Source organism: Anabrus simplex, chromosome 11 (assembly GCF_040414725.1).
Source record: "Anabrus simplex isolate iqAnaSimp1 chromosome 11, ASM4041472v1, whole genome shotgun sequence".
Taxonomy (NCBI): Eukaryota; Metazoa; Arthropoda; class Insecta; order Orthoptera; family Tettigoniidae; genus Anabrus; species Anabrus simplex.
In genome coordinates this window covers 11,413,846-11,426,283 of record NC_090275.1, presented here as the reverse complement: position 1 = coordinate 11,426,283, position 12,438 = coordinate 11,413,846, and the positions used below count along the sequence as shown (strand labels likewise).

Sequence of the window (12,438 nt, the reverse complement as noted above, 5' to 3'; positions counted from 1 at the left end):
AAGTGAATATACATTAATAAAAACATGTTAATGGAATATTGTCAATGTCACATTGGTGATTTCACAAACAATCTTACGCGAATCATTTTAATTAAAACTACGTATTTTTAATAGAGGAAGTTTTAGTCTCTGACAAGACAGTTTTAAACTTCCGCTATTAAAAATTCATAGTTTTAATTAAAATGATTCCTCCATTAACATGTTTTTATTAATTTTATTTATTAATGTATATTCACTTTATATGTACCAAATTTTAGTAACTAGCTAATCTTTTATCTTCTATTTGTAATGTTATTTGTACTTTTGAAGATTTTAGGCTGAAGATGCCCTAAATAAAGGGTGAAACATGTCCCAATTAAGTGTTATTGTATGTATGTAACCACTATAAGTGGAAATAAAGTATTGAATAGGTTGATCATTGAACACCTTTTATTCTTGAAGTGTAAATTTTAAATACGGACCAAAAATGAGGTTTATAACATGTAAAAAAAGTGATGCTAAGATGGTCCCTTATGCAAGTTCACCACAGATTGCTTTTCTCGTACGGTTCAGTACTTATTGCAATGACGGAACGTTAATGCAGAGATCCATAAGTGTGCCGTAGCCGTCCTTTCTCGAGATACAGTTTCTTGAAAAACACTTGATCGCGGATTTAGCGTTGATGGGACTGAAATTTCTTTATGGTTGATCCATGAAATTGTTCTTCGAGGAATGGAGAATGCAGGATTTTTACGTGATTTAATTAGGATGCTAGCAGGACCTCTCAATTTGAACGAATAGTGCGGGAAAACGTAGCTTGCAGGAACGGATAATCGAGGTTCTACTATATTCTAAAATACTCATTCACTATGTTCAGTTGACCTTGTACTTCCTCTGTTTTCTCCTTACACCACAAACTGTCATTTTCATCTTCCTGGCCCCGTCCCGGTATACAGTATTTCCTACATCTTCACACTTTCATCCATTACCGTTATACTGTACACGTTTCTCTTAGTTCAGTCATAATGAGTAGAAGTACTAGTGTTATCCCTCCCTCTCTTATCCATGGCAATTAGTGGGTCAGCCGCCAGTTACCACTGCAAGTTGTTAGTAAACACGTTCGTATCCCCCAGTAGATAAGTTAGTATACAAGATGTAGGTTTGAAGTACATTGAGCCATGTTTCTTTCCATGTCTAAAGACAAATACAGTGTTAGCATTATTCCTTGTGCGTTTTGTCAAGCGGTGGAAGTGTTATAAGTGTTTGTCAAGTCAGAAGTCATGTCGTTCTGATCTATTCTGTTCAACTAGCCAAAACAAAATGATTTTATTATTTGGAAGTGTCTGTTTTTCTTCAGGGCAAAGGAAATCTGCAGAGATATTCAGTCTGGAAGTCTGCTCTCAAACAGGCACTTGTTGATGGTATGTAGCTCTGTGTGTATTCTGAATTTAAAGTCCCAAGCTCCTTTGAACGTGTTTTCCAGTTCAGTAACGACTGGTGTTGCTTTAGCTACATGAAGTTCATTGACAGCTTCTAGGACACTTTCCTGAGGCGATGCTTAGGGAACGGGCAGTTTGTTATAAGACGTTGGATAGAGAGAGGTACCATCACTTGCTTGTGGACAACGAGTATACTTCTCAATGACAGGGACAAGTGCCATACCAGTGTGTATGTAAGTGATCTGGCGTACATCTTGCTATATCAACCTCCCAGTGTCAAGAATGAATTTGTTCTCCATACTTTTATGAAATTTGTACAGCAGGTCAAAGTGTCCCAAATTCAGCTGATTAAAGTGTGTCTGTGTCCGACTTCTGGTTTGCCTGGACACTAATGCCGTTAAAACAGAATTTATTCTCATAATACTCAGTTCTTACAGACGCAAATGTATTTTGAAGCAGAATATCTTGTTTCGTTCTGTTCGTGTAGTTCTGAACCAGCCATTGTTTGGAATTTCCATTTTTTGGTGTATACCTCTTCTTTGAAAGCTCTCATTGAAGTTAGGGGTGATAGGAAATGTTCATTCTGCCTTCTTGATGAGAAATTTCATAAATTGTCTTCAGGCATTTAAAGTACTGTACAGTATTGAGTTTTGTTAAATACAAGTATAGCTGACAGTGGTGGTATGCTTAAACTCAGAGTGATGACACTAGTTCTTCTGCTCATGCTGGTCCTGTTGTACTACTGAGTTGTGTTGATGCTCATATTTCTGTTACAGAGAGTGTTTACCTTGGAGTACACGAAGCCCTCCAAAGGATGTGGTGTGGTGCCTTATCACATCTACCATCCGAGCGAGTTTGAGCCACCGGACACCATGGTACACGTCTTTGAACACGGTCTCTATGTCCCTCCCAAGGGGCAGTACTGCTCGTCTTTAGAACCTGGCCAGGGCTTGCCGCTCTTGACTCGCTTCCTGGGGAGCAGCGCCAAGGGAGATGGATTGAAGTAAGTTGGCATGAGCAGTTCGCAGTAAGTTTTAAGTAGAATCTTCAGTGACAAACGAATGGACCATACTACGGAACGCGAGTGAACCACGCCCATGGCATTTTTCAAATTGAAGGCCCATAATCCATTCAATAAGATAAGTATTTACATTACCATATTTGTTCGTGTACCATGTACACATCATACATGAAGACTTTAATTTAGATCATATTCCAACCGATCTTACAGTATTTAACTAGCTCTGGGAAACTTCTGCTCTACATTCCATGTGTACATGCCTTATATGACACTTGTATTGAGTTTGTAACCGTGGTAGCGTACAGTTCGTAAAACGTGTGCAAACATGAGTGGTAAAAGATTGCGTTCCTTCAGTGGCGCCAAAAAAATAAATTATTCTGGAGGGGCAGACAATTTCCAATCATGAGACCATCTCTCATCCGGATTGAATTTGTTTAGCTGCAAGGTTCTCCGCTGTGCAGATAGCTGGATGTCTTGGAACGTAATAGTTTCACATGTAGATCGGCAATGTCATCATGAGTATGTAGTTGTTTGTTGGTCTGGATCTTTCAATCTTCTCTTATCAGAATGTTGTATCGCTGAAAATGAGGTGCAGGGATGTGGCTGAGAATAGTAGGGAGTCATTGTGTGGGAGTTGTGGGGATGTCGAACCTTGAGCAGAGACTTCTTGTGTTACTCAACAGGAGTAAGCTATATGCTGAGACCAGGTTTCACCCTCTTCCTAACTCATTACGCAACCAGAGGCGCAGGTTTCCCATGGGTGTCAAATAGAAAGACCTGCACCAGGCGAGCTGAACATGTCCTCGGACGCTCCCGGCACTTAAAGACATACGATAAGTAAATAATGAAAAGTGCCTTTGGCTATGTATATTTGGCAGTACTACTAGGAACAAATAAATAGCTATCAGCTTAAATAGATCCAAATGATGATGTTATTTCAGACCTGGATATCAATATTACAGCTACATTTCGAGGCTCTATTGAGTCTGATATCTTTGTGTACATGACACATTGTCCCTTGTGCATCATTGAAGAACGTAAGTCAGTCTCAATGTCAAAGCTCTCCTCAGCCCCAAATAAAGGGAAATGCCCTGTTTGCTAACAACACACACTTCCATTATAGAGTTAGCAACTGCAGCAGGGCTAGTTGGCAAAGAATCCCAACAATAAGCAGATATAGAATTTGCCAAAATTAGTCCAGAACTGCTATTTAAGGTATGGGAATTCAGCTGGGAACATAGTTCAGTGTTCAAGAAGTGTAATCTTGTTTACAAAACGATGAACATGTTGGTGTTGTCCAAAACAGCACATTTAGACTGAAAATGATTTGTGAGATGGGACACGTTTAACTGCCTGATTAAGTTCCCAAGAAGGTAGTTAAAATGCTAAAAATCTGCTTGAATGAGACATAGGGCAAGGTAAAACTTGGGTCTCTACTCGCAGAGAGCTTCGAAATTGTTAGTGTTGACACTGCCCCCTACAATTTTTTAATATCATGCTGGAGGAGGTTACCAGAGAAACCTTGTGGAAGAATTTTGATAGAATCTAGGCTGTACCGATGACGTATTCCTGTTATCCGGATCCAGCGTGGAACTGTCGATCATGTATAATTCCATAGAGAATTCAGGAAGCAAGATTGATCTTTGTAAACGAAGCAAAGACTAAGTTTCACCTGCTAAGTCAGATGAAAGCTGGTATGTGGATACAACTCTAGACGCTGTCAGTTGGTGACAATCCATTTAAAGATAAAAATTTCATTGTTCCGTATTGAAATTATTAACATTAAAAATTAAATAATTGAAGTTCAACCAATTCAATACATAAAAGAAAGAAATGTAGTAATTACATTCTTATTTAAATGGGACCGGTTTCGACCCTAGTCCAGGTCATCGTCAGCCGTAAAAACAAGTAGGCGAAATCACACAATGTTTATGAATATTGGAGAAATGGGTCAGTTTCACACTCTGTCAGGCACAAAGTCACAACACTATCAAATAATATATGAAGATTATAAATAAACTTGAAGTCGCAGACGAATAGATTTGTAGAAGCAAACCGCCAGTTCCCGGTGATCAGCGCGGCACATTCAAGGTCATGCACTGCGGTCTCGAACGCCAAAGTAGAGTGGAGAATGTCTTGAAGGTCCAATATTTGTCTCGGTTGCGGGAAGTTAAGTACGTATATAAAAAATATACAACGCAAATCAGTATAATTGAATGAGAACTTGTGCTCCTGCTAAGTTCTTGGAAAACAGTTGACTTGAAAAAACAATTGTAAAGAGAAAAAAATGTAGTAAAAAGCGCAATATCGGAAAACAAATGAAAACTTATATGCACAGTGCGCTATTTTTTAAATTGAAAAAATTATTAGGACATGATTGAAGTAGTCGAAGTTGGCGCAAGACAAGAGTTAAAATTTGAAAGAGGAGAACCGAAATGAAGGTCGATTGGGGTGTTTTTTTTTTTTTTTTAATAAATAGAGAAGGTAGAATAAATTAACAGAGGAAGAGTGATAGTAGTGAAAAAAGAGAAAAAATAAAAGAGATTGAAGTTAGATGGTATTGAGGAAGGATAAGATAGGGAAAATGAAGGAGGGGTAGTTTAGGGTGGGTTATTGGAGGTAGAAAATGTGGGTGGGAACTTTGTAAGGCATGGAAAATAGAATTGGGGTTTTGGAATTTGGAATTTTTGAGAAGAAGAATTAGGAAGTCAAAAAGGATATTGGGTTTTTCAGAAATGTCGTTTAAATTGAAATTAGGGTTGAAGTACTGGTCAAGGTGGATAAAGCAATTCTATTTTCCATGCCTTACAAAGTTCCCACCCACATTTTCTGCCTCCAATAACCCACCCTAAACTACCCCTCCTTCATTTTCCCTATCTTATCCTTCCTCAATACCATCTAACTTCAATCTCTTTTATTTTTTCTCTTTTTTCACTATCACTCTTCCTCTGTTAATTTATTCTACCTTCTCTATTTATTAATTTAAAAAAAAAAAAACCCAATCGACCTTCATTTCGGTTCTCCTCTTTCAAATTTTAACTCTTGTCTTGCGCCAACTTCGACTACTTCAGTCATGTCCTAATAATTTTTTCAATTTAAAAAATAGCGCACTGTGCATATAAGTTTTCATTTGTTTTCCGATATTGCGTTTTTTACTACATTTTTTTCTCTTTACAATTGTTTTTTCAAGTCAACTGTTTTCCAAGAACTTAGCAGGAGCACAAGTTCTCATTCAATTATACTGATTTGCGTCGTATATTTTTTATATACGTACTTAACTTCCCGCAACCGAGACAAATATTGGACCTTCAAGACATTCTCCACTCTACTTTGGCGTCGAGACCGCAGCGCATGACCTTGAATGTGCCGCGCTGATCACCGGGAACTGGCGGTTTGCTTCTACAAATCTATTCGTCTGCGACTTCAAGTTTATTTATAATCTTAATATATTATTTGATAGTGTTGTGACTTTGTGCCTGACAGAGTGTAAAACTGACCCATTTCTCCAATATTCATAAACATTGTGTGATTTCGCCTACTTGTTTTTACGGCTGACGATGACCTGGACTAGGGTCGAAACCGGTCCCATTTAAATAAGAATGTAATTACTACATTTCTTTCTTTTATGTATTGAATTGGTTGAACTTCAATTATTTAATTTTTAATGGTGACAATCCTTCAAGATAGTTTGAGTTCAGATACTTGGGGCCAGTTTTCACGGGAGCAAGCATCTTGTGTAACCGAGATAAAGGCAAAAAAAAGAAGCAGCGGGCCTTTAGTGCCGGGAGTGTCGGAGGACAAGTTCGGCTAGCCAGATGCTGGTCTTTTGACTTGACGCCCATAGACGACCTGCGCGTCGTGATGAGGATGAAATGATGGAAGACGCATAGACCCACCCCCGTGCCAGCGATATTAACCAATTATGGTTGAAATTCCCAACTCTGCCCAGAATCGAACCCAGGATCCCTGTTATCAGAGGCCAGCACGCTAACTGTTTAGCTGTTTAGCCATGGAGCCAGACTGAGATAAAGAAGTATCCCTGCTACTACAGTCTTGGTTAACCTCGTAGCCTGTCGGAACAGCCATGGAGCCAGACTGAGGTCCTGCTACTACAGTCTTGGTTAACCTCGTAGCCTGACGGAACAGCCATGGAGCCAGACTGAGGTCCTGCTGCTATAGTCTTGGTTAACCTCATAGCCTGTCGGAACAGCTCATACTCGAGCTCTAGAAGACATTGTACGATATCTGATATCTTTGTGTACATGACACATTGTCCCTTGTGCATCATTGAAGAATGTAAGTCAGTCTCGATGTCAAAGCTCTCCTCAGCCCCAAATAAAGGGAAATGCCCTGTTTGCTAACAACAAGAAGTGTTGCGCTAAATGTTTGGAGCAATGAAGTGGTTGATAATGTACAATCGTGAGCCACTTGAGGGCATCTGAAGCTGATGGAGGGAAGAGACCACTGGTAGTGGGATGGAGAGGAAGGTATAGGACACAGTGGAGCTGCGAGCAGTCATCTCCCATCCAGTAGCAGGAGTTACAGGACTCTCTGAGCCAAAGGCCTCAGATGATGCCAGGTGCGGCCAAATATGATTCCATTCCTCATCCAACTGCATTCATTTGTTTTGTACCGTTCTTCACCAAGTCTCGGTCTTCCTTGCCATCTGTCCTTCCAGGCCTTGTTTGTTTTGGCATTCTTCGTTCATTTCTTGGCTTGGTGTGTCCAAACTATTTCAGTCTGTTATGCTTCAGGTTTTTGTGTAGCTTTTTCACTTTTAGTTCTCTTCATATGTCTTAATTTCTCCCTCTACCCCTCCTTGTCTTAAGGAACTTCCTGTACTCTATACCGTATTTCCCGGCATAATCATTGCACTTTTTATACCAAAATTTTTGAAGAAATTGTAGGGTGCGACCATTATACAAAGAATTTTTAATACCAGTATTTGTATTACTCAAAAAATTTATTTATAACTAAATTGTATTTGATACAAATTTAAGATGCACGTAATACTCGCGTTTATACATCAAAATAATTAAAATAATCTAAAAAACAGAATTCATAATTATTCGCAACAATTCGGCGAACGTTTTTCCAACCTGAAAATAAAAATTAACGTATTAAGTTAATTGTCATTAATTTGAGTATTAAAGTTAAAATATTACACTTGCAAAAAATTATTGCTTTATTGTGAAATACAGACTTACCGGTACACAATTTATTCCAAATCTTCTGTGTCGCTATCACAGGTTTCGGTATCTGATGCGCTGTCCTCGCCGCTGTTAATACCAGTATCAGATTCGTCTCTCTGCCACACTGCGTCATCTTCGGATCCGTCTAGTGCATTCGAAATCCCAGTTCTTTTGAAACTCTTGGAGACTAGTTCAGGTGGTATAAGATCCCAACACTTCATCACCCACAAGCATAACAAGTCCAAGGGTGGACACCTGATATTTTCAGCGGGCGTCAATTGCTGATCGCCGCTCATCATCCACTTGTTGTAAAATCAACATAAGTGGTCTTTAAAGGGTTTATTAATACATACGTCTAGTGGCTGCAAAGCAGGCCACCATGAACGACTATCTGCCGTGTCTTATTTTTACTGAGAAGTTGCTTCACTTCGTTCATGAGGTGACCTCGGAAACTATCTAAAACAAGCAGAGCTGGTTGTTTTAGTAGTGCACCGGGTCTTCCATCCCACACAGTTTTAACCCAGTCCAGCATGAGTTCTACGACCATCCAACCCTTTAGTTGCACTCGTACATGAATTCCACGGGTAAACTGTATATTCTTAGGCATCGTTTTCCTCTTGAAAATGATGTAAGGCGGCAACTTTCTTCTGTGAGCTGTAATGGCTAGCATTGCCGTACATCGCAACTTCTCACTACCGCTGGTTTTCATTAATACACTCCGTGATCCTTTTAGCGCAATAGTGTTGTTGCAAGGCATATCAAAAAAGATTGGAGTCTGATCGGCATTACCGATTTGAGAAAGCAAGTACGAAGTTTCCTTGCACAAAGTATGACAAATCGGTGAAAATTTACAATCTTGTCCGTGTAATCAGCCGGCAACTTTTGGCTTAGTGTTGTTCTCCTTCGCACTGACAGATTGTGTCGTCGCATGAACCCCTTAATCCACCCACGACTTGCCTTAAACTGAGTTATGTTATGTTTGCGCGCTACCTCCCGTCCCTTCATTTGTAACATTTCATATGATACACTGCAGCCATTGCTATGTATTTCATTGACGTACATAAACACTTATTCGTCAATTATAGGAAACTTCCCTGTTTTAGGACCTCTAAACGCGCGTCTAGAAGGGTTTGTGCTTTTTAGCTTGTTTTTTAATTTCTGCCAGTCACGCACCAACTTTTTCACTCACTGAAAATTTTCTTTCTGCAGCTCTGTTCCCGTGCTGTTCAGCGAAGGCAATTACGCTTAGCTTGAAGCCCACAGAATAGTTTCTATATTTACCCATAATCGCTTATAAATGCTTCACACGTTAATGTTTTGCAATATAAATGACTTTCCGTAATTGTTCACTATTAAAACAAATTATTTCTACAAGCACCCCAAACACAAATTAAAAACTTAAATTCTCACGCACACATGTCTACAGTAATCACGTCAGTCACAAACAAATAAATGCATCTGTGATCTGTCCATTCCAGAGCAGCCAATACTGTTAGGGAGCAAGGAAGCATGCAGCAATTTATCAGTTGAGCTCGTTGGTTGCGACACACTAATGCGCTTGCGCAAAGCTCGCAAACCGGAGCACGGACGTTTTCATACGTCCCTCTAGCTAGCGCGGTGTAGATCTACTGTAGTTGACAGTGTTTCGAGACGTCAGTAACAAACAAACATTCATTTTTTCAATTTCTTTTAAACATACGGTAATTAGGTTAATATTTCTTCCCAGTTATTGATGATTTTACATTACATTACTGACGAGTTTATAAAATAAAACTTTAATACCATGGATAATAATTATCTTGACTGCTTGGGTAAACGTTTTCATCCCATGCCCGGACACTTATGACATAGTAGTAAGATAAGAGTCTAGCAATGACAACTAAGACATTGTGTAAATAATTCGGCTGACCATGAGCTGAATAATTCCGTGGAAATCTGCGTTATCGTCTTGGATTTCACTTTGTGCGCAATAACGCGGGAGCCGGCCCCATGGTGTAGGGGTAGCGTGCCTGCCTCTTACACGGAGGCCCCGGGTTCAATTCACGGCCGGGTCAGGGAATTTTACTTGTATCTGACGGATGGTTCGAGGTCCACTCAACCTACGTGATTACAATTGAGGAGCTATCTGACGGTGAGATGGCGGCCCTGGTCTAGAGAGCCAAGAATAACAGCCGTGAGGATTCGTCGTGCTGACCACACGACACCTCGTAATCTGCAGGCCTTCGGGCTGAGCAGCGGTCGCTTGCTAGGCCAAGGTCCTTCGCGACTGTTGTGCCGGGGAGCGGGTGGTTGTAATAACGCAGAATTCTATCAGACCTCTTGTCTACTAGAAGATGTGTGTGTTGGTACCGGTATTTCCTGGCGACGTTGCCGATAAGCGATAACTTACAGCGTTACGTACCGTATTTCAAATGAGAACTCGTAATATGTAGGTGGTGAATAAATTGTACACTGTCTTGCGACCACGTTGTCAAACCTCCGATAGCCTACCGTTAAGCCATGCATCGTACATATACCGGTATTATTTATTTATACGTTGTGCAACATCTCACAAATGTGACTGTGTTGCCATATTGCCCATAAACCATACACGTATTTAAATTGTGCAACTTACATTGCAGTTCCATTTAAATCAAATCAAATCAAAATCTCTTTATTTGCAAATGAGGTGTCTACCTCGGTGGCAAATGGTACACTAAAATACATTATTGTCAAGCACTAAATATTAAATTAACAAGAGAAGAAAATTTTTCCTATAATACAATATTATACAATTTTCACTAACAATGTTTTCTATTAAACACACAGCTCATCCTTAATAAATTTATATTGTTTACAAAATTCTAATTATATCTCCTGTACTACTTACAAATATAGTCAACTGATATACAGTATGTGGAATTGCTTCAAATGATACTATAAAACTGGTATAACATTAATATTTACATTGCATTTATTTATTTACTTTTTTTTTTTTTTTTTTTTACCCATTCTGGATCCTAAGTAGCATAACGACCTGCTGCGTATTAACCAGAGCCCCTTTTGCCACCACTTTTCAGAGTTCCTGAAGGGCCTTCACAGCTACCGTAGCGGTCCCAGGGCCCTCGAAGTCCCCACTGTACTTCACCCCTACAGGCAGTCCCCTACTTCGGCTGTCCAAACTCCTTAGACCAGGGGATGGAATTAATTTATTCACACACATTTCTTTATTTAAAATAACCTGCACTGGTCGAATGCCCTCTAACACTTCATTTATTTTCTCTGTTGCTGTTTATTCTCTTCTTGAATATATGTACAGATTTTGGAAAAGGATCAAACACTACCCCTGGTAAACTGTTCCACTCCTTCACACCCTTCCCAATAAATGAAAATTTACCCCAATCGCTTCTGCTAAAATTCCTTCTAATTTTATATTTGTGGTCAGTCCTGCCGATATAATTATTTTCCAACTGAAGCCTCTCACGGATATCTCCCCATGCTTCTTCTCCTGTATAGGCTCTATATAATCCTGTAAGTCTAGTTTTCTCCCTTCTCTTACTTAAAGTTTCCCACCCAAGTTCCTCTAACATTTCTGATACACTACTCTTTCTCCTGAAATCCCCTGTTACAAATCTTGCTGCTTTCCTCTGCACACTATCTATTTCTTTTATTAGGTATTCTTGGTGAGGATCCCATACACTGTTTGCATATTCCAATAATGGACGAACCATACTCAAGTAACTTTTTTCTTTTAATTCTTTGTTGCATCCTTTAAGTAGCCTCATTATGACATGTAATGATCTGTATGCTTTCCCAACAATGCCATCAATATGACCCTTCCAGTGCAAATTACTTTCAAATCTCACACCTAAGTATTTGCACTTGCCATCTTTTGGGATAACTACCTCATCCAAAGTATATTCAAATTCAGTTTTAAAGCTCCTGTTTGTAAAAGATGTAACAGTTGATTTGCCTCCATTAACCTTCATATTATTTTCTTCAACCCATTGTTGGATACTTTCAAGGTCCCTTTGTAATTCTGAACAATCCTCAATGTTGTTTATTTCTCTATAAACAATTATGTCATCTGCATACAATCTTATTTTTGATGTTATATTGTTCCCTAAATCATTTGCGTATATTAAGAAAAGTAACGGACCGATTATACTACCCTGTGCAATACCCTTCCGAACTTTCTCTTCCTGAGATACGTTATTTCCTACTTTGACTTTCTGAACCCTTGAATTTAGAAATGCTTTTATCCAGCGTGTAACCCTTACGTCCAATCCTATTCCCTCCAATTTCCTTAATAATATTCCATGTTCCACTCTATCAAAGGCTTTGGAAAGATCTATGGCTATGCAATCTAACTGACCTCCTGAATCCAACTGATCTGATATGTCCTGCTGAAATCCCACCAGTTGTGCCTCACAAGAAAATTTCTTTCTAAATCCATACTGGCTCCTCATGAACCAATTTTTATCATCACATATCCCTCTGATGTACTTCGATATTAAACTCTCCAGAATTTTACAAACTATACTGGTCAGGCTGATTGGTCTGTAGTTCTCTGGTTTCCTTTTATCACCCTTTCCTTTATAAATTGGTATTATTATAGATTCCTTCCATTCCTTTGGTATTACACTATTATTTATGACATAGTCAAAGAGAAATTTTAAATAAGGCACTATGTACCACCCCATTGTCTTTAATACCTCCCCAGTAATTTGATCACTTCCTGCAGCTTTTCCTTGCTGAAGCAGTTGGATTTCTCTGAAAATATCTTCGTTTGTGAATGAGAAGCTTCTTGTTTCCCTCTGTCTCTCTC

The 12,438-nt window shown here is 39.2% G+C and overlaps 1 protein-coding gene across 1 annotated transcript in view; it reads left to right on the top strand.

The window, feature by feature from the left end:
- The window catches only part of Grip163 (gamma-tubulin complex component 6), a 249,957-nt gene that overhangs the window by 29,802 nt on the left and 207,717 nt on the right, over window positions 1–12,438 (top strand). The window contains exon 4 of the mRNA XM_067155466.2: window positions 2,195–2,421. Within this exon, the coding sequence (XP_067011567.2) occupies window positions 2,195–2,421 (227 nt within the window). The remainder of the gene's footprint in view (window positions 1–2,194; window positions 2,422–12,438) is intronic.